The sequence below is a fragment of the Girardinichthys multiradiatus genome, chromosome 1, assembly GCF_021462225.1.
Source record: "Girardinichthys multiradiatus isolate DD_20200921_A chromosome 1, DD_fGirMul_XY1, whole genome shotgun sequence".
NCBI classification, from domain to species: domain Eukaryota; kingdom Metazoa; phylum Chordata; class Actinopteri; order Cyprinodontiformes; family Goodeidae; genus Girardinichthys; species Girardinichthys multiradiatus.
Window position 1 is genome coordinate 32163169 of NC_061794.1, and position 23549 is coordinate 32186717.

At 40.3% G+C, this 23549-nt stretch overlaps 1 protein-coding gene across 2 annotated transcripts; it reads left to right on the top strand.

Moving 5' to 3' along the window:
• The first annotated feature begins 3695 nt into the window (after window positions 1–3695).
• Window positions 3696–23322, top strand: eif2d (eukaryotic translation initiation factor 2D). Of its 2 annotated transcripts, none has more exons than XM_047381887.1 (15): window positions 3696–3947; window positions 4299–4489; window positions 4585–4668; window positions 4747–4837; window positions 4925–5032; window positions 17540–17817; window positions 17960–18077; window positions 18157–18202; window positions 18279–18385; window positions 18488–18643; window positions 20112–20201; window positions 20693–20788; window positions 22172–22292; window positions 22884–23058; window positions 23144–23322. In XM_047381887.1, the coding sequence occupies exons 1-15, from the start codon at window positions 3892–3894 to the stop codon at window positions 23212–23214; spliced, it is 1788 nt and encodes a 595-aa protein (XP_047237843.1). In that variant the 5' UTR covers window positions 3696–3891; the 3' UTR covers window positions 23215–23322. The 2 variants fall into 2 exon arrangements, with proteins under 2 accessions (XP_047237843.1, XP_047238581.1); XM_047382625.1 differs by having other exon boundaries at window positions 17960–18020.
• The last annotated feature ends 227 nt before the right edge of the window (window positions 23323–23549 follow it).

Consider the following 23549-nt stretch of genomic DNA (forward strand, 5'->3'; position numbering starts at 1 on the left):
CCACACAAACACACCACATCACTGCAACAATAGCCCAGGCAGAAACATTATCCAGCTCAGCTCTACCATCATTGCTTAGCCGATCCAAATGCCGGTAACCCCTCATCCAAGAAGAGGACACAACCCCCCCACCCCACATGCTGCAGCCCCTCCACGCCACCTTCTAGCCCACTGCCCCAATCCCCCCCTGGACATGACAGCCAGCATAGCAGCACACCGCTAAGCCCACCCAACCATAAGGCCAGCGCTAGCAGCCCCAGCCCGCCAGTCCATGAGAGAGAAACATGCACCAGCCAGGAAATCTGGCCGGTGCATGCAATCTGACCGCTCCAGGCCAAGCACAACCCGCAAGCAGCCCCAGTGCAGGCACAAGACATTCTCCACCGTCACACCCACCCAACCACCAATCGCAGCCCAGCTCCAGGCCAGGGACCAGAACCACAGAAGGAAGCATTAGAAGAAGGCCACCACAACATGCCAAGGACTGGGCACCTCGCCAACCTCACACCTTGGTGACAGCTTTATCTGCAGCACATGTAGTCATGTCTGGACATATTTGAGCTTCTAAAGGAAAAGTTCATAGGTGTGTGATTACCATAGCAGACAAAAACAACAAAATTCAGCTAATTTGCAAAGCAGTTACTTCAAAAATAAAACTCACTACACATCACAAATAATCAAATGTACCAAAAAGAACTGCATCACTACAGCTACTGATATTATAAGAGAAACAATATGAGAAGTAGTTAACATGATCAATCCTACAGTGGCAGGCCCAGGAATAAGTCGGATAAGTGTGGCTGCTGTGGCTGTGTCAGAAAGGTAGACATCATCCAATCGAAACACTTTTGGGTGGTCACTATGGCTAGAAAAATGTTACATAGGTCAGTGCATTTACCATAACTTTTTGCTGTTCCTCTTTTTACAGGGAAGCAAGCATATTAATCTGAAATTAGCTTTAGAGCACTGTCACCTTAGTAAAAGAAAAGACTGGTCCTCCTTATCTTCCAAGCTCAGACTGTTTTTGGAATTGTAAATACACTCACTGGCTACGTTGTTAGATTTAACTTAGCTTTGTTCCAGTCCTGCATGTGACGTCAGAGAGTCGTGTGAACCACGACAGACCAATAATGTCCAGAGCCTTCAGCATTTCAAGGCAATCTTTTTAAGCTTTTGTGTCATCAAGTTTCTTTCTTGCACCTGTGTAAACAAGTCATTATTTATTGTACACATTCATTTAAATATATTTTTATTCTTAAAACCCTTTTAAGACATTTCTCCACTTTCAAGAAATATATTGATGCTACTGTTAAAGTAATAGATGATAAATAATAATCAGATACAATTAATTATTTATTTGCTTTGGTTGCAAGATAAATATTTATTCCAAAGTCCTGAAGAACAGTGTTTAAAAGGCATAAATCTGCAGTTTAATCAAAGAAATATCAGCTGGACAATTTTCGCTGGACTCTACTATTGGATTATGATTCATTGTCCTACATTCAGAAACAATTATTACCACAATTATTGAACTTTGTAGATGGACAGGTATAAAGTAGTTATCACTGATTGATCCTCCTTCTGATTAATTATGATATCTATGAAATCATGACTACTGAGAGACATCTTGAAGCAACCTGTTACAATCCATGTTTGGGGTTGTTTTTCATCCAAGGGAGTGCACTCACTCATTATTCTACCTGGAAACATTGCTTGATGAATAAAAAGTGTCATCAAAATGTTTAAAATGGAACTTCTTCCAACAATTCAGGAACAGTTTGATGTTTATCTGTAGCATGAGATAACAACATGACACATTAAATGATTGACAACGAGGTGGCTAAACAATCAGCACACAGAGGTTTTGGATTTGGTTTTGGAAAACAACAACAGACTATTTACAAAAAAGGCAAAAACTGTGTAAATAACAGCAGGGATCTCGACACTTTGGGTTTGTTGGGAGCAGTGATGGTTATAAAGTCTAACAGCTGCTGGGACGAAGGATCTGCGATAACATTGCTTTGTGCACCTAAGATGCAGTTGTCTTTCACTGAAGGGTCTCTCCAGTTCTGCAACACCTTATGCATGCGGTGGTAGACATTGCCCAAAAGTCATGTTATTTTTGCTAGTTTTTCTGCCTCCCACCACCTGCAGTATGTCCTGGGGGCAACCTAGAACTAAGCTAGCCTTCTTGATGAGCTCATCCAACTGCTTCCTCTCAGTTGTAGGCATGCTACTCCATAGAAGATGGCTGATGCCACCACAGAATCACCACATCTACCCTGAAACTAGGCTGGCATCGGGCTGGTCAGTACTACCGGCCTGTGGCTGCTGAGTTCTTTGGATGTGTTGTCTTATCCCTGGTACCACACAGGAGGTATTCCACAGCTGTGGTACTTTCCCCAGCCTCAGACTCATGTTGAACATCTATCCTGTGTTGCCACACAGTTGATCTGCGCAACACATCAACAGCCTGGAGCAGTTACCATCTGGACTTGCAGCCTTTTGCACCTTGATCTTTCACAGCTCCTTCATCACCTGAAGTGTTGAAAGGGAAGGATGTGGTGGGGTAGGGGGACTGTGGGATTGAGTTCTCTGAAACGGAGGGGGTGGGTGATGGCTGAGAGCTGTGAGGTTCTGTGAAGAATAGCAAGCAGGCATTGAAGACAACGGGGGTTGCACCATGGAAGACTGTACTGGGTGAGAGGTATGTGTCTGATCAAACCTGATGAAGTTCTGATTCAGATCATTCATTCACCTTAAATCTCCTACAGAGCCTGGGAGTTTGGTTTGTGACCTGAAATAGTTTTCAGACTCTACCGAACCACAATGATGTTCTGTTGTAGCTGGTCCTCCAAAGACGCTACACTGTCTGTAATAAGTCTTTTTCAGACAGGAACAGCGCCTTGCAGAACAATGTACAGTATTTTATAGGGGATTTTTATCAAAACAAGTTACTGCATAATGGTGAAGTGTAAGGGTAATGATAAGTGGTTCTCCGAATCTTTTACAAATAAAACATGTTGGCTAGATTCAGCTGCTCCAGTAAATCCACTGTATAACCAATTTTCGCTGCACTTACAGATGCAAATCTTTTGGCCTATGTGTCTACCAGGTTTGCACATCTACACAGTAAAATTTGTGCCCACTCTTCTTTGCAAAATCAGTTGAGTTCAATCAGACTGCATAGAGTTTGTTGGTCAGAGGCAGTTTCAAAAACTGCCTCAGATTCTCAGTTGTATATTTGTCCTGCTGGACAATTGATTTGGTGGTGTGACCCAATTCTTTTGGCAATATGAACTTCGTGATGTAGTCACCTGAAATGAAATAACGTGAATAAGGTGCCAAAAAAAAAAAATTACAATGGCCTAATGTACAACAGAAAAATTCACAGCTTTGCATTACGCATGGAAAGACAATTAGTGCAAAATCTGATCAAACACATTTTCCCTTGTCAACCAAAATAAAGTGAAAAGTCAAAGTGGGTAATGTATGGTACTGTTTTTAAAAATATTAGTTCAGCAATTGCAGTGTACTCTGTAAATATATACAATTTAAAGAAGCGACTTTAATTAAAAGTAAGATAGTTCTTCAAAAGGTCGACGAGCACCTATAACTGAACAGGGAAACATGAACTTCCCTCGAAGTGATTGTCTGGATGCGCGGAACTAATGTTACTCCGGAAATTCCGCGGTACATGTTCCATACGGAAACAAATAAGCGTCGGACCGAGAAACCCTTGATCGCTGTAAAGCTATTTGGAAACAATGGAAGCATGTTACTGTGGGAGAAATGTGCTGCGGTAATGAAGCTTTGTTGACGCGTTAAACCACTGGTGTTTTATGGTGGACGCGGTGAAGTAGTCGCCGTAAAGGTTTGATTTGTGGAAAGATGTTTGCCAAACCGTTTCGTGTCAAATCCAACACTGTACTCAAAGGATCAGACAGGTGAGTCAGTGCTGCTGACACCACAGATACGATACATAGAGATTATTCTCCGTCTGCTTGTGCTGAAGCTTTGGGATAAATGGCACATAGCAGTCGGTCATTAATCTGAATTATGTTTTTAAAATAAATCCTCAAATATTCCCTAAAACGATAGGATTAATTGACATTTTTACTAGGAAAATATTGTGTTGACGGTTATTCTAAGATTCTAGTTTCTTCTCTTAATAAATCAACCGCTTAAAGTATAAGTTATGTCACAATTTTAAATTATCCTAGTTATTAGCAGTTAAAGTTATTCAATGAAAATGAAAAACTTGAAACCAACAGTAAAATGTGTTTAACTACATGCAGGAGGAAGCTGAAAGCTGACCTTTCAGCAGCATTTCCGTCACTCTCTGCTGATGATCTGTCAGAGCTCGCCCCCAACAAAGAAGAAATTAATGTTGTGAAGATTTATGCGCACAAAGGAGAAGCTGTGACTCTTTATGTTCTTCATAAAAACCCTCTTTTCTTTGAACTAGAGAAACGACTTTATCCTACAGGTAATAAAAAAAAAAGGAAAATGGCTTTATGTAAATGGGGACTAATGGGTAATAAATCTGCCCAGAATATTGTTGTTTTCTCTCTCATCTTTCAGTGTATGTGCTTTGGTGCTACCCTGCTCTCCTACCAGTATTCAGAACATGGGCTCCTGTGCTTCAGAAGTTGATTGGAGGGGCCGGTAAGTTTCCCTTTTCAGCATGACGTGTTGTTTATGTGCGTGTCTCAATTGTGATGAAAACGATGTGCTTCTCCAAAGATCTCATGCTGCCAGGTGTGTTGATGCCTTCATGTGGACTCCCAGATGTGAAACAAGGTTCCTGCTGTGCTGTTGCGATTGTGAATAATAGGTGTGGGACAGATTAAAAATTTGCAGATGCTTTGTTTCACCTTCCTCAAAGATATGAGGATAACCATGCTCTCCCTGCTGTTGGCAGGGCACCTGTTGCTATTGGCCAAGCTGCAATGTCAAGCGCAGAGATGCACAGTTCGGGTATGAAAGGGAGAGGAGTGTCTATTCTCCACACATACATGGATTACCTCTGGTGAGTGTCCTTTAACTGTTGTATGAGACATGCACCAATCAGGCTTTTACTGGTGAATATCGACTTCGGGTTTTATTTGAATATCTGGACCGACTAATTCTGCTATTAAACGATAAAGATTTTTATTTTTTTTCAAAGTACTTTAATACTTTAAAGAGGGAATATGTGCTGCAGGTTCTTTGATAGAGATATATTTCAACCAGCAGAAAATGAAAGGATAACAAGATTGTCCACATTTTTCACCTAAGCATACAGGTCCTTCTCAAAATATTAGCATATTGTGATAAAGTTCATTATTTTCTATAATGTAATGATGAAAATTTAATATTCATATATTTTAGATTCATTGCACATTAACTGAAATATTTCAGGTCTTTTATTGTCTTAATACGGATGATTTTGGCATACAGCTCATGAAAACCCAAAATTCCTATCTCACAAAATTAGCATATTTCATCCGACCAATAAAAGAAAAGTGTTTTTAATACAAAAAACGTCAACCTTCAAATAATCATGTACAGTTATGCACTCAATACTTGGTCGGGAATCCTTTTGCAGAAATGACTGCTTCAATGCGGCGTGGCATGGAGGCAATCAGCCTGTGGCACTGCTGAGGTCTTATGGAGGCCCAGGAGGCTTCGATAGTGGCCTTTAGCTCATCCAGAGTGTTGGGTCTTGAGTTTCTCAATGTTCTCTTCACAATATCCCACAGATTCTCTATGGGGTTCAGGTCAGGAGAGTTGGCAGGCCAATTGAGCACAGTGATACCATGGTCAGTAAACCATTTACCAGTGGTTTTGGCACTGTGAGCAGGTGCCAGGTCGTGCTGAAAAATGAAATCTTCATCTCCATAAAGCTTTTCAGCAGATGGAAGCATGAAGTGCTCCAAAATCTCCTGATAGCTAGCTGCATTGACCCTGCCCTTGATAAAACACAGTGGACCAACACCAGCAGCTGACACGGCACCTCAGACCATCACTGACTGTGGGTACTTGACACTGGACTTCTGGCATTTTGGCATTTCCTTCTCCCCAGTCTTCCTCCAGACTCTGGCACCTTGATTTCTGAATGACATGCAGAATTTGCTTTCATCCAAAAAAAGTACTTTGGACCACTGAGCAACAGTCCAGTGCTGCTTCTCTGTAGCCCAGGTCAGGATCTTCTGCCGCTGTTTCTGGTTCAAAAGTGGCTTGACCTGGGGAATGCGGCACCTGTAGCCCATTTCCTGCACACGCCTGTGCACGGTGGCTCTGGATGTTTCTACTCCAGACATCTTCCTCAGGGTCCGGTCACCTCTTCTCGTTGTGCAGCGTTTTCTGCCACACTTTTTCCTTCCCACAGACTTCCCACTGAGGTGCCTTGATACAGCACTCTGGGAACAGCCTATTCGTTCAGAAATTTCTTTCTGTGTCTTACCCTCTTGCTTGAGGGTGTCAATAGTGGCCTTCTGGACAGCAGTCAGGTCGGCAGTCTTACCCATGATTGGGGTTTTGAGTGATGAACCAGGCTGGGAGTTTTAAAGGCCTCAGGAATCTTTTGCAGGTGTTTAGAGTTAACTCGTTGATTCAGATGATTAGGTTCATAGCTCGTTTAGAGACCCTTTTAATGATATGCTAATTTTGTAAGATAGGAATTTTGGGTTTTCATGAGCTGTATGCCAAAATCATCCGTATTAAGACAATAAAAGACTTGAAATATTTCAGTTAGTGTGCAATGAATCTAAAATATATGAATGTTAAATTTTCATCATGACATTATGGAAAATAATGAACTTTATCACAATATGCTAATTTTTTGAGAAGGACCTGTATGTCTATAACCTCGATCTGATTTTATTTAAACTCAGAAGTGCATCAAACTGCATTCTGTGAGTAGGTTTAAAACGGTTGTAGTTGTCATTGTTGATGATTTTAATGACTAAGGACAAAGTCAGAATTTTCTGCCACGTGGATTTGTGATGGGCAAACTGTTTTACATATTGGACATTCTCATAAGTCTATTTTGAACTGAAAATCCAATGATGATCCCTGAAGCCCACTACCATCCATTTTTAGCATACCAGCTTTCCTGCATCGCACACCTGTCATTTTTATAGCAGACAAAGCTTCCAAGGAGACAGGGAAAAACAGGTGCCGTGATGGTGCGGATTAAGGCCATTCTGAAATTCTCTGAAAGGAATTTCCGTTCCTGTTGTCATCGCTCCTCTCTGCATTGGATTTTACTCATTGTTCCTGGATTGGCAGTATGCCAGGGTCACCTCAAGGTGACTTCCATCGGGACGTGGAGTTCTGCAACCTGAGTCAGACCTCTTATGAATGCTAGATCTCTAGAAAACAAATTTTTCACTTTGCGGGAGCTGGATTTTATGTATCTGACGGAGACATGGCTCTGGGCCAATGAGGTCACCCCCTTCTCTGAACGTCTTCCACCGGACTGTGGTTTCATCAGCTCTCCTATTCTCCAGATTCCTGTGTCAACAGGTCCCAGCGGACTGCTTTTCCAGCTTCAAGGTCCAGCTCATGGAGATAAAATGTGAATCCCTGGTGCTGCTTGGTTATCTTTCTTTGCCCCAAAATTTAACAAAAATTTTCTTCAGACTTTCCAGACTTTTTGTCTGGCATTATGTTGACTTATGATCATATTTTAATTGCTGGTGACTTTAATATTGATGTCTGTGAGATAAGCCGTTAACTAAAGACTTTTAAAACTTGATCGGCTCTTTTATTTCGACTCAGTTAGTGTGTGGTCCCACTCATGAAACGGGACACATCTTAGACTTAGTTCTTATCTTTGGCTTGGATGAACATGTAAATGGTAAGTGTGACTCAGGTATTTCTGATCATCTGCCAGTTTGTTTTGAGTTCAATCTTTCTACTTGTGCCCTTGGCCGTGCGCACCTGCATGCGCCCCTCGTCTGATCAATCCACAGATGGAGCCCCAGTTTTTGACTTCCTGTTACAGACTCTGAGCTTCCCCCTGTGGAGTTTCACCAGGATGGAGATGTTGATTTAATCCTAAATGAGTTTAACACTAATCGTACTATTATTTTTGGCTTATTGATCAAACACAAGTGCTTAGACGCACCTGCCAGTGCACCAAAAGGAGCTGGAAGTCAGACAAGCTGTACATTTCTTTTTAGATTCTGGGAAACTATTTTGCTGAGTATCAGGCTGCAGTCAAAAGTGCTAACATTCAGTTTATTTCAAGTTTATATTTATATTATATTGTAGATATGTTTATACTGTTTAATTTGTATTGTATTGCACCGACTACGCCAAAACAAATTCCTTGTATGTCCAAAACCGTACTTGGCAATAAAGCTTTTCTGATGATAGCGACAAACCTCAAGCTCTTTTTAACTCACTGAAATCTTTCCTGAATCTTCGTGATTCATCTTACCTGGTTCTTTCTGGATTACTTGTGAAAGCTTTTACATGTTTTTTTTTTTGTTATGAAGCACTGTCAGGTCCTCACCCTCTCATTCCACCTCTGATCCTGCCTCATCCTCGTTTCTGTGTCCCAGCTGCTTTAAACATGTTATTGTCCAACTTCTTATTAAAAGAAGCAACTTAAATCCTAATATTCTGTCAAACTTTAGGCCTATTTCTAAGTTCCCATTTCTTTCTGAAATCTTAGAAAGGTGGTTTATTTCCAACCTTAGGAGCATCTACAGCATGATGGGATTACTGACAAATGTCAGCCTTGTTTGAAATTGTCACAGCACAGAAACAGTACTTAGAGTTTTTACAACCTGCTTTTACCTGCTGGCTCGGGACATTCTGGTGTTGTAATCTTGCTTGATTTGACTGCTGCTTTCGACACGGTGGGACATGATGTTTTATTATCACGTCTGGACGAGTTTGTCGGTTTTATGGGCAGTTCTTTACTCATTTCACTCCTACCTGTCTGCCAGAATGTTTTCTGTCCAGTCGGGTCAGTTTTCCTTCTCTGAGGCCCCTTTGAATTGTGGAGTACCTCATGGCTCCATCTTCGGACCTATACTTTTCTCACTGTAAATGCTTCCTTTGAGGTTGATTCTTAGGAGACATCCTATGTCTTTTCGTTGTTTTACAGATGATCTGTAAATGTATCTCCTGTTGAAAGCAAATGGAAGCCAGTCAATACAGAATCTGGTAAACTGTTTAAATGACATTTAAATTTGGATGTAGATAAACTTCTTATGAATGAACCAATGACCAAAATTAGTGGTTGATTTTTGTAAAAACGTACTTGCTTTTAGGATGAAGCAGTACTATTGATCTAGTGGTGATAATAGTTTTAAATTCGATGATCAGGTCAGTGCAGTAGTCCAGCCTAGCTTTTATCATTATTGTTCTCAGAAGAAGTTTGAGGTCAGAACTTCTGTTGCTTTAAGGTATTCATAGGAGGCGGATTGTGACCTGAGGAGACAGAGCCTTTTTCTGTTGTCGCTCCAAAAACTCTGGAGTACTCCTCTTCTTACTGTAAGATCAGCCAATAAAAGGGATTTAAAATCCCTTTTAAAAGCCCATCTTATAGCCCATATAGCCCTGACATGAGTCCACGCACAGCGTGAATGGTTGGCTGTAGTCTGGTAAGGCTAATGTAACTGTGGTTTGCAGTAAGTTCTTTAAGTTAATAAATGCTTTTTCCCCCTCTTCTATCCAAATAATTTTGTCCCTTAATGTCATGTTTGTTCCATAAATCATAGATTGTAATGGTTGCACTATGGCTGCATAGTCGGGCAGCCACTCTCTGCAGAAATTACAAAGTCCTAAAAAGGACATCATTTGCTGCTTTGTTATTGGTTTTGGGGCTTCCTGTATGGCTGTTTTTCTGCTATTCAGCAGGGAGCGTCCATTCTGTGACAGTGTGTGCCCTAAATAAACCACTTCATTTTTACAAAACTGCAGCTTATCTCTTGACGCCTTGTGGCCTGTTTGGTGTAGGTGCTTTAACACAGTAATTGTGGCCTCTTCACAGTGTTTTTCTGTGTCTGATGCTACTAAAATGTCATCCACATATAGCAGAACTTGACTGTGTTCTGGTATTATGCAGGTGCTCATTGAGTACCTTAATGCTTGTGTATATACATGTGGGCTTTCACTGAAACCTTGTGGAAGCCTAGTATAGGTGTATTTCTTTCCTTTAAACTGAAAACCAAACAAATGCTGTGATTCTTCATGCAGTGGTACTGTGAAGAAAGCATTACTAAGATCTATTACTGAGAAATACTTTTTATCTGGGGTCAGTGAATGCAGCAATGTGTGTGGATTTGAAACATCTGGAGCTGCATGCTGTACAATATCATTTATTTGTCGGAGATCTTGAACCATTCTCCACTTTCCTGTGCTGGCTTTCTGCACTGGAAAAATAGGTGTGTTACACGTAGCTTCAGGGGCTTCTCTTAATATTCCTGATTTTAACATGTCCTGTATTACTGGCTTAATACCTTCCTCGGCTTCTGGCTTTAAGGGGTATTGACGGACTAATGGCCTTTTTTCAGATATTAGTTTAACCTTGTATGGTGGGAACCCCTTTATTAGTCCTACATCAGTTGATGATTGGGACCACAGTTCAGGTGGGACAGCTTTCAAGGCAGAGTGTTTTAGATTTTGTTTTTCTTCAGCCAGACACTGTAGCTTTCAGTCAGCTTCATCCATATGCGTTTTTGGATGGACTTTGATCACCCACCCTAGAGTGAGTTTCCAGATCCCTGTATTATGATCTATTTTCCAGTCAGAGCTTGTTGATGCCTCATATCTCCCTCTCTCAGCTCTTTGTAGAAAATGTTCTGAATTCTTCCATTGACCCCCTACAGGTTTAGTCAGTGATAGATGAGGGGTGTGGTCTTTAAACAGTTGTAGTTGTTTTTCCGACAGTAGGACTGAGGCAGAGGATTTCCCTGTTTTGGGGTCAACATACAGATGCTGTATGGTAATGGTTTGATTATTCTCTCTATGAAAAACAGTGTCATATTGATAATCTGGCCCTGGAGTGTTTTTGTATCTCATAGTCACATGGAGTTCAGTGTCTGGCATGTTCTGAGTTTGTTGAAAAATTTGTTTTTCTCTTGTTTTTCTTAGCAGCTCTCTAGCTGTTGGGGATGGTCCTAGATCTAGAGACCAGTAATAGTGTGGTTGTGAGGACCCGTGTACAACTAGGGCTCCCTCCTCAACAATAGCTTTCATGCCTGTTTCTGTAGACACGATGTTTATGTGTAACTTCTGCATAATGTCTCTCCCTAGCAGATTTACTGGACATTTCTGACTAATTAGAACGGGAGCCTGGCATGTGGATCCTGTTTCAGGCTCTTTTATGATCACCGGTGTGCTTAGATAATGGACCTCTGATGTACCGGCTGCAGATCTAACATGTACTGCAGTGTTAGAATATTTTACTCCAGGTGGGGGTTCAGTTAATACTGTCCTACATGCCCCCGTGTCACACAAGCAGTTGTACACTTTTTCATTATTTATTATTAAGTTCTTGTAGGGTAAATCTTGTGATTTGCTTAACGCTATCAGTTCTAAGGCTGCTTGTATGTCAACTTCCTCCATATCAGAGTTATCTTCTTCCCCTGCAGAGGGCTGAGGCGGTAATTGTCAATTTTGGTTGGAGTTGGGGTTGTATACCGATTTCTCCTGACAATCTCTTGCAAAATGTCCTTGCTTGTTGCAAAGCCAACAGTTCTCATCTCTTGCTCTGGAGCTTTGTAAGTTTACTTTGCATCCTCTGGCGTAATGCCCTGTTTTGCCACACCTCCGACACACAATGCTTTGTGTGTTTCTGAATTCTCCTCCTCCTCTGCTCCCCCCGCCTCTAAATCTTCCCCTCCCCCTTGATGAGTGTGCTGACACTTGTTGCAATGTTATTAAACCATCTTGCATTGTGAATGTGTCTGTTTTCCTGTGTTGTTGCGTTTTGTGTGCATGGTCGGCATATTCCAACGCCTGGGTGACAGTGCCTGTATTCTGGTGTACCCAATGTTTATCTATGTATCGTCTGAGCTCAGGTTTTAATCCTTGCAAAAACGCTCTCTTCAGCTGCTGTTGATATGCCCCGCCTTCTACCTCATTGTATGGTATAGCAGAGTTTGCTCTGAAAACACGTCTCATTCTATCCAAAAAATCTTGTGGGTCTTCCTCATCTTTCTGTTTACATTGTGAGATTTTGCCGTAATCTGCTGTCTGTGTGTATTCTGTTCTGATTCGGTCATAAAGGATGCGTAAGGCATCTCTTAAATCCGCTGAATTGTGCGCCATTGAATTTCCCTGGGCATTATTTCCAGTGAAATCTCCGGCTACTCTACACCAGCGATGGCCAAAGAGCTGAGAAAGACACTGGTGCATTTCTCTGCCATTAAGATGGAAACTTCCTCTGAGTTCTGTGATAGCTGCTAAAAATTCCGGTACACCTTCCTGTATGTTTGGGGTACCTTTTAAAGCGGCAGTTCTGTCTTCCTGCGTCCATGGCCTATATACTAGAATGGTTGGCGGCTGTGGATTATCAGCGTTACCTATGTTTGGATTGGCCACTTCTACAAGAGGAAATGTGTCTTCCTCTATTATTTTTTTATTTTTTTCAGATGGATGAAATTCCTGTTCATGAGCCTTTAAGGCTTCATTTGGGTATAAGCCGGGGTCAGTAGTGGTTTTTTTTTTACTCCTAGTTTGTACGCCTGTGCTCCCCCAGAGATTAGGAGACCAGGAGCTCTGTTCTTCTGTTTTAAAAGGGTTGCTTGATTTATCTGGCTTTTGGTCGGGGGTTTGAGGAGGTGCTGCTGCTGCGCCTTCTTTCTCCTCCTCACGCTGTACCACTGCCTGTGTAGCAGGCGGCTGCGCTCCTGGAGGCTGCCGCCTTTGCTGTCTGAAAACAGCTGTAGTCTCCTCCTCTTGCCGCACCATAACTGCGGCTGTTAACTTTTCTTTTCGCTTCTCCCTCTTATCCTGCCTCTGTATGTCTCTCAGCTTGCTCTGTTCCAACCATTTTTCTGACAGTTTATATTCAACCTTCCTTTGTCCTGTCTTTTGTCTCTTTTTAGTTTTCATTATTTCTAATTTTAGATCCCCTTGTAATTTTAAGACAGCCTTTGTTTCTAATTTGCCCAAAAACCCATGTTTTTTATTCCACTTATGGCAGATCATGCCTGCTCCTTCCACATAATTCTCCATAAATTTTACATCTCCCTCCAAAGTATTTTTCAGTTTACTATGTTGTTTCCCCATTATGTTTTATGTTAGTTTAATTGTAGTATGAATGTCCCAGATAAAAGGTCACTGGCATGAGACTTTAAGGAGAGGACATTAACACGGCCTTCTACTGCGACTAATTCGCAGCGGTGTTAATTTTCTGGAATGAAATCCGACCTTAATCTCCAAAGTCACCAGTACGTAGTTTTAATCTGGGCAAAAGAAAACACAGGACTAGCAGAATCCTGCTATGATTCTATTAAAATGCTTAGTCCTCCATACACACACAACACAGTCACACAGTTAGTTTCAGGTACCTTGTAATTTTTTCTAAGTTAACTTGGTGTTATTTTATGAGCTCAATTTACTCCGTTCTTTTTACTTTTATAGCGCTTATTCTATTCCCACGCAGGGGAATAACCCTTAGTCGTTTTATTTGGCCCCCTTCTTGGCGGGGCCCTACCTTAATTTGTCACTATTCCTTTCACGGTGGAATAAAACCATCCCAATGCAGCGTCCTTACCGGCGACGCACTACCAACGACTGTTAAGTACTTTTCTTCTTTTATTTATATAGCGCTTACTCTATTCCCTCACAGGAGAATAATCCTCAATCGTTTTCTTTAATCCCCTTCACGGCGGGATTGTACCAAATTTGTCACTATTCCTTTCACGGTGGAATAAAACCATCCGAATGCAGCGTCCTTACCGGCGACGCACTACCAACGACTGTTAAGTACTTTTCCTATGAACTGTATTTTAAAACTGTCTCACCTCGGAGTTGACTTCTTAGTGACTCTCTGGACCCTGTGAGAGTCACCCCGCGCCGAGGAAGGCGATAACCCACTGGACAGGTGTGAATTCACACACACCGGGACTTTCAGCCACTCCGGCTAATGGAGGCTGTGCAGCGGTGCTTCGCTCGACGTCAGGCTTCCCCCACGGATCCCAGAGTCACTGTTAAAGCAAAGAGAAATAAGGTTATTGAATTAATCCGGCTACGAAGGACCAATAAATGTTGGGTATTATTTAGTCAACTCAGAGGTAAGAACGATACAGTCAGAGTTACTTGTGACAGGGGTAGCCCACTTTGCAGTGAAACTACAAAGTTTTGACACCCTATCTCTTTATTTATATACACAATTCAACAGACAGTTCAGACAGGGTGTATGTGTGTGAGACAGAAAGGAGGCTGGTTCACACAGAGATAACAATGATCTCACACACACAGGGAGGAAGGCATAGTGCAGGTGCCTTGCAACCCAAAGTTTTTACATGAGTGATAACAAGTTTTTGCACCCATCCAACATCCTGTGTTCGACTCCCGGCTGCAGGTCTTTCTGCGTGGAGTTTGCATGTTCTCCCCTTACATGCGTGGGTTCTCTCCAGGTACTCCGGCTTCCTCCCACAGGCCAAAAACAAGACTGTTTGGTTAATTGGTTTCTTTACATTTCCCCTTAGGTATGAATAGGTGTGTGCATGGTTGTCTGTCCTGTGTGTCTCTGTGTTGCCATGCGATGGACTGGCGACCTGTCCAGGGTGTACCCTGCCTTTCGCAGGAATTGCTGGAGATAGTCACCACCTCCCCCGTGACCCAGTACGGCAGAAGAAGCGGGGATGGATGGACGGATGGATGGATGGACGGATGATTGGATAGATGGATGGATGGATGGATGGATGGAAGGATGGAAGGAAGGAAGGATGGATGGAAGGAAGAAAGGAAGGAAGGAAGAAAGAAAGAAATATGTGTTCCTCTCGGGCTCATTTGTCGTATTAAAAGTACATTTTGAAAATGACCTGTAAGCAGTTAATAAAAAATTTTTATTTTATTATCCAAGGGTGACTGCTTCACAGCTCTTCGGCCAACTGAGAAGTGTTTTCATCTTGTATGTTGTAGCTGAAGTTATAGGACAAAAACAGAGTTTGGTGTCAATTGGTTCTATAAGATGGAAGGAATTGTGATGTTCTTGTACTGCAGTTTGAGAAAATTCAGTATGAGTTTTTTATTTTTCTTTGTAAGATTGCCTTTATGGGTCTGAGCGGAAAATCATCATAACTAACAGACAGAAAGGCTTAAAAACATTAGTCTGTGTGTAATTAGTCTATATAATGAACTTCATTTAGTAAATTGACTTACAGAAATAAATGAACATTTCAATCTAATTTATTGAATATTTATTTTTTGATGCTAATAAAGAGGCAGTTTCATTTTTTTGTTTTTTTAACTCAACCAGAATTTGTTCTCACGCAGACTTTGATTTGAAGGTAACTGGCAGAAATCCTCTGCATACTCCAGAAATTAATTTAAAATTTCTGTCTCAAGTTTATATACACCAGCATGGTCATAAATCTCATAAATATTTGGCTGAAATAATTTTTTTAAAACTGTTCATATGGCTTAATGATCATGTGAGTTACAAGTTTTATTTGTACATTCAGGCTCAAATGTGTACATGCATTCACTGAGGTTGTGCTGAAGTTTTGCTGAATGTTCTAGAAGGTTTTGTCCTGACCAGGCCTGTGAATTTCTCTTTGGGGATCCGGATTCACTGTTTTTATTATTTTCTCTTTGCCAAAGTACAAAATGTGTTGGACAGCACTCACTGGAACTAACTGATACCAAGAACAGTGAGAAACTCGCCTAGCAGCTCAGTGAAAATCTTCAAAAGAAATGTCTAGATTTATAGGTTATAACAGTTTTTTAGAGATGTACAAGACCATAAAAGTTATTTGGATGTATCATCACTTGGCCAAGGTGTAAAAGAGCCAGACCTTCACTGAAAGGAAACGTATTTGACTCTGTACATTTGCAACTCAAAATATCCTCAGAAAGTAAATTATTTCAGCAATTTAATTCAAAATGTGAATCTCATATTGATTAACTACACACATGGATTCTCCATTAAGTTCAGGCCAGGTCTTTACCTGCCAAAGCACATCGATACCATGGACAATAGGGCAAAGTTTGCCAGCAGAATGAATCCCTAAAATCAGACTTAGATTGCTGTGCTAACTTTGGACTTAATAAAAGTAAACCAACACCGACAGGTCAAATGGCAGCCCAAACCACTGAGCATTAGTCCAGTTCTTTCTTCTCCTTAGCCCAGGTAAGACGCTTCTGACGTTGTCTCTGGTTCCAGAGTGGCGTAACACCAGGAATGCGATATTTGTAGCCCATGCGTAGGATTTGTCTGTGCATCGTGGCTCTTAATGTGCTAGCTCTAGCCTCAGTCTACTCCCTGTGAAACTCTCTCAAACTTTTAAATTGATTTTTCTCGACAATCCTCTTAAAGGTTGCAGTTGTCTCTGTTGCTGGCGGACCTTTTTCTATCACAATTTTTCCTTCCACTTAACTTTCTATGAGCATGCTATAACCTTTTCACAATATTCTAATTTCCTGAGACACTTAAGATTATATGTAAGCCATAATATTCAAAACTAAAAGAAATAAAGGCTTGACATGGTTTAACACAAGAAATGTGATGTTTGCAGCCCATGTCCTGGATACATCTGTGTGCAGTGGCTCTTGAAGCGCTGTCTCCGGATCCAGTCCGCATTCTGTGAATCTCCCACAAACACTTGAATGGGTTGTGATTATAATCCTGTCAAGGCTGTGATTATTTCTGTTGCTTATGCACCATTTTCTACCACACTTTTTCCTTCCTCTGAATTTCCCATTGATAAGCTTGGATAAAGCCCTCTGTGAAAATTCAGCCTCTTTAGTGATACCATTTTGTGGCTGGTCATCCATGTAGAGGGTGTCATTAGTTGTCTTGGCTAACTGTCAATTTAATATTTTTCCCGATGATTGTGTAGGCCGTTATAGGGCCATAACTTAACATTGCTACATTAAAAATGTGTTTTATTTGTCTTAAGCAATATTCTAATTTCCGAAGAAACTGAACTTTGAGTTTTGATTAGCTGTAAACCATAATCATGAAAATTTAAATGAGATAAAAGAAACTGAAATATAACACTCGGCGTGTACTGAATTGCTCTAACGTGAGTTTTCTGTTCAGAATTAAATAACTGAAATAAATTAACTGTGATGTTATAATTTATTGAGCTGCAACTGTGAAAACGTATATATTTTCAAAATGATTCGGCTAAATCTTCAAAAAACCCAAAATTAACATGACATTTATGCAATGTATGTCAAAGTCTGGGAGGAACTCTGCAAGCAAGAAGACAAGAAAAGCACAGAGATACCATAGGAGGTGAACTGCTTTTCAAGGCACACTGATATTGTTGCTGTTTCAGGTTGATTAATATGCCCATTTGTTTTGACTCATGTACCAACACAAATGACAAATTTCAACATTGTTTTAATTTTACAGGGCATTTGGTGATAAATCAAATCCTCCCTCTTTACAAGATGATGATGATGACGTAGAAGATGCAAACGGAGAGCCATGTGAAGTCAGTCAGAAAGAAGAATATAAAGATGATGATGTTGGGAAGTGTGTGGAGGAGCAGCAAAGCTCTGGTGACACTGTCGAAGATCAAGCCTGTTGTGGTTTTGAGGAACTGAGTCTCACAGAGAAGGAGGAAGACAAAGTGGAAAGCAGCAACGAAAAATCCGAGGAGACCCAGGACGAGCAGAAAACTCCACAAGGTAGCAAACATGGTCCTAGTTATAATTATTTTGGATTACAATTAAATGCTGTCAATTGTCAATGATTATAAAGTTGTTTTTTTTTATTGCTGATGTTTGAAAGATAACAGAGTGAAAAAGGTTTTAAACCCTGTTTTTCCAGAGGAAATGGATGCCCTGCTGCTGCAGTGCTTCCTGCATGCTCTAAAGAGCAAGGTTAAGAGGTCAGAGCTCCCTCTGCTGACTAGTACATTTCTCCGCAACCACATGTTCACCTGCTGGTAACGTATTCCCAGTCTATTCAAACCTGATGTGAACAAACTGAAATCAGTCCTCCTGAGACCATCCTCTGTTTTCCAGCCCAAGTGGAAAGCAACTGGATATCAAGAAATCCAGATATAAAAAGGTACCAAATATCCCCAGAGTAGGACCAAGTCATATGGGACACTTGTCAATATGCATATTTTTCACCCTTCCAACAGCTGTCCAAGTTTCTACAAGTCATGCAACAGCAGTATTGTCTTGTTCAAGTGAAAGAACTCACCAAGGGTGTGGAGAGCATTGTGGAGGTGGACTGGAAAAATCCACAGTGAGTTAACCCTGCCACAATTTAAGCTTATTTTTAATTTTAATTTATTTCTGCAACCTTCACACATTTACTTTCTCTCCTTGGCCACTAAACATTTGACAGACTGCGGTCCTTCAGCGTTCCAGAGGAGGCAGGTGTTGAAAATAAGGTGCTGCAGGGTGGAGGAGAAGGAGAAGCCCCGTACCACCCTCCAGAGATCACTACTCTATACTCTGTCTCTGCTCGGTTGGAGCCACTGTTTTTGGACACAAACAAGAGGTGTGTGTCTGTCCACTTTGATGTTTTCTCACCCCCGGCTCCTCATGCAGGCTCATGTTTTAATGGTTCAGGCAGCAGGTGGCCATCACAGCGAGAGCGAGAGCTGGTGTTTACTTTGAGGAGATACTCCAGCACCTCAGGAGGAATGGGGTCTGGGGTTTGCTTAACCTAACCTTAAACTCTCATCTCTCTTGTGAATTGATAAGTTAATATTCCCTAGGTAAAAGTCAAATAAATATTAGTGTTCTGTAGTGTTCAGGATCACCCTTTCTGTTTTGCTTTTCTTAGTGTGGTACCATATACCTCTTTACTTCCATTTTTAAGGAAATATAAAGCTGTAAATCCTCTAAGAAACCTGACAAATTGACTTTTTTCTTATTCTTGGAACATGAACTGTTATATAGGGGTAGTGCATAGTAAAGCAGATGAAACACTCTTGAGTTTATGAGGACCATTGGAATAGTTTGTGTTAATGGTTTGGTCTGTTTATATTAACTTTCTCAAACGTCTTTATGGTTTAGGAAAAAAATATATAATAGTTTTGGACAGATGTTTGCATGATGTAATTATGAACTTGAACCTAAAAGCCAAATAATTTTGGCTTTTAAAGATACATTTGAACTGTTCCTTTTGTACAACACATATACAAATAAAGATTTGGATGCATATTTTCAGTAGGGTTGATCTCAGGACCATTTTAGAAGCTTAATGTTAGCCTGCTTTATCATCTATTTGGCCATGAAGACAAAAAAGAAGGAATCAATATTAGGTTTTTAAACCTATTGAACACTGCACCAACTTCTAAGCATGGTGGTAGCAGCATCATTCTCTGGGGCTGTGTCACTGTCAGTGGTGCTGGTGATTTGCACAAGATGGATAGAATAACCAGATGGAAGACAACCTCTAAAATCTTTCACTTCCACCCAAATCAGTTCCTAAATGGCTGACATTTGGACACAATGGTGTGTTTCAGCAGGACAATGATCCTAAATACACATTGAATTGGTCGTGGACCTGCCTTGACTTCAACTCTATTAAAAATGTTTAAACTGTGCTTAAAAGCTGGGCCTTTGCCAGAGGATTAGACAATGTCATTGATCTGTACTATTTCAAAAATCTGCCACAATACTGGTAGGTTGTTGATGGCTACAAAAAATGTGTGATTTTTTGCTATTTTTTAGGCATGTTTGAGCTGGGCTTGAGAAAATTCACAATAAACTCCAACTTGAATAAATAAGTAAAAATTATTATTTTTAAAATAACCAAATATGTATGTTGTGTTATCCTTTGACTCTAAATAAACATATGGCTATCAAAATTTAAAAAATAATTTGAAAACCATTACCTTCCTGACGTTTGGAAGCTTAAAATCTAAAAAGAGGGTTAGGGTTAGGATTATTGATGTGCTGGAAGATTTGTGACATTCTCACACCGATTGAGGGACTGACGTGATTTGGCCCCTGTTTAGGAAAGGAACAACAATGCATCCTGCTGAAATCAGAAGTATAGTCACTGACTATGTGAAGAAGAATGAGCTGGTGGATGAAAATAATAAGAAGTAAGTGGATGACTAAGGTTTTGATTTGCAAACTACATCAATTATTGCAGTAAACTTTAGTTAAGGTCACGTTTTAGCTTCAGTATCTGTATTGTAATTTGTATTAATACCAGTTTACATCTTGTTTCTCTTTGCCTGTCTGTGGATTCAAGAGAATAAGTAGCTTTAAAATAAAATGTCATTCTGGGTTTCTCAGACATGTATAGTTAGCAATTCTATCTTCACTGCTAAGTAAATATAGTTCTCAACCCTTGACCATGTAATGTCATTACAATCATTTAAAAGGTTAAAATGTCACATTTAAGACATCTGAAATACTTCTTTTCATGTGTAAAAGTAAGTTATTCTCAAGATTTCTTGAAAGGAGTCTATAATTGGAAATGAAAGAAATTGGATCAAACCTGTTAGGCATCCGATGGAGTGTAACAAGGCCACATGCTCCTTGTTAAGGTCCAACCATCTAACCAAAGCTCCTCTTTCTTTTTCACCAGTTACGTGACTATAAACCCAACTCTGTGTGACTGCTTACTGGAAAAATCAGAATACCAGGAGGTAGAGTCTCTCAAGTGGGATGACCTTTTTAGCAGGTAAATAAATATTGTTATTATTATAGAATATAGGGGGTACTGTTAATATTTACTTGTTTTGTACATTTTCTAGCTGTTAGTAACTTGTAACCACATGCACCAGTGGTTGTTAATGTGGTGAATTGTGCAGATGAAATACTAAAGGGAATTTGACTTCCAGGTTACATCTCAATAAATTGAAATATTTAAAAAAACGTTTTCTTCTATAATTCAGTTCATAAATAGAAATATGTCAATGTTCTGTAAAGTATATGCACTCAGTACTAGGTTGAGGCTCCTTTTGCTTGATGTACTGCAGCGTGGCATGGAGGTAATCAGCCTGTGGCTTTGCTGAGATGGAAAGGAAGCCCAGGTTGCTTTAATAGCATCCTTTAATACGCATTGTTGGTTCTGGTGTCTCTCATCTTCCTCTTCACAATACCATTTAAGTCAGTGATACACACAATTGGGTATCACTGTGACCAATTGGGCACAGTGATACCATGGTCATTAAACCAGGTAGTGGTACATTTTAGCAGTGTGAGCAGGTGCCAAGTTCTTCTGGAAAGTGGAATCAGCATCTCCATAAAGTTTGTCAACAGAACGATGGATGAAGTGGTCTCAAATCTCCTGGTTGACAACTGCACTGACTTTGGACTTGATGCAACACAGTGGACCAACACCAGCAGATCACATGGCTCCCCAGTCACGGACTGTGGAAACTTCATACTAACATTTATCCCTGTTACTTGTGCGTTTTCTTTCCATAATTTCTCCTTCCACTGAACTTTCGATTAATATGCTTAGATAGAGATCTCTGCTAAAAAAGGTAGGCTGTTTACAATGCCATTTTGTGACTCATTCTCCTTGTAAATGGTGTTAGTGAATGTCACGTTAGCAGTCTTCCCCTTGATCATGAAGGGCATCTTAAAATTCCCCTTTTATAGTTCCTTTTAATAGTCTAATTTTAAAAAACAATTTTATTTAGAATTTTTTGTTAACTGTATCAGACATTTGAGTTATTACCGGAACAACATGATACTGGATACAAGTGGCCGAAATAAGCTTTTTTTCGTAGGGTGGCTGTACTCGGCCTTAGAGGTAGGGTGACAAGCTCCATCAACCTGGGTAGCGCTCAAAGTAGAGCCGTTGCTTCTCCGCATTGAAAAAAGAGTCAGTTAAGGTGGTTCGGGCATCTGATCAGGAGGTTTTCCAGGCATGACCCACTGGAAGAAGACCCAAAATTCACTGGAGGTTCCGCCTGGCCTGGGAATGCCTTGGGATCTCCCATAATGAGCTGGAGGATGACAGATAGACTCATGGGCGGATGGATGGATGGATTTAAAAAAAAATTATATTTGTGTCTGAAGTTTTTATTCAGTACCATCATCATCTTCTTCACAGGACATTGGGAAGAATGCAAGAGTGCTATCAGGTTGTGTTCCCTGGACAGGCACCAATTGTAAAGAAGGGTCACATTGAGCCAATAGACATCTCTGTAGCTTCTCGGGGTTCCAACAAGAAGGTGACAAGTTTTAAAACATTTTCATAAACTGATAGCTGTCAGTCCAAGTAGATATTTCCAGATTACATTTCTTTTTTTTTGTGTGTGTTTCAGTACAGATTTTGAGAGTTTTAAATTGTAACGTAAGGGAAAAAATGACCACCTCTCCTAATCAAAGTAGGCCTAGGGTGAGTTTTTTAGGAATAGAAACATAAACAAGCAAAACGCTCAAAAATTTGGATTGGTGATGAAAGTGGAAAGGAAATGACATAGATAGTTAAGATTTTTTTTTCTCTAAGATTATTTATTTTTTTAATAAAGGTTGTCTCAACTTAAAGGACAACTGTAGTCATCTGAATTCTAGGAATTACACATATATAATAATATGTTTATCATGTAATGTCACTTCATGTCACTTTGGTGTCCTGGACCTACATCACTTGCATGTCTGACATAAAACATCTGAAACTGGAAGATATTTTTGCTTTGTGGATCATTTAGGTTTAAAAAGTCAAACTTTTCAGAGTCTTTATTAAATAAAATAAACGTTTCAAATAATTCAGAACGATCTGAGTTGTTTTATGAATGTAAATTTCTTGTTTATGTCTGTAGGTGACTCTAATAAAGAATTTGGAAGTATACGGCTTGGATCCTGCAGCAGTTGCCACTGCTCTGCAGCACAGGGTTCAGGCCAGCACAGTATTACAGCTCCTCCCTGGAGCTAAAGACAGAGTCCTGGTCCAAATCCAAGGTAACCAGGTTCATCAGGTTGGAAGTTTGTTGCTTGGTAAGAAACATTCTAACATTAGGGATATAACATTATTTATTTGCGCAAACAGAATTATGATTTCTCCTCTGTAATCAAATTTCAGATCAATTTCAGATTCCTCGCAAGTACATCCAGGGACTGGACAAAGCTCCCAAAAGTGGGAAAAAGAAGTAACATTAAGCTCTGCTGTGCCAGCTTTTTATTGTATTCAAAGCTGCATTATCATTTTAAGTGCATTGTTGTCCATTCTTTTAATAAATTGCATACACTATCACTTCCTGACATGAGGTTAAATGTGTTTATATTATCTTCCTGCAGCTCAGAGTTTAATATCCAAGTTTTAAGTTATTGATAGGTTCCGGCCCAGATTTTGTTATCATTGCAAGATTATTAGTTACTGATGGCAAATAAAGGAACATTGGTGGAAATCTTTCTAAAACTCTTGTTTGTTTTTTAACCTACTTTGGAACATTTGTTGCCCTAAATTCAGCTGTTAGATTTGTAAATGT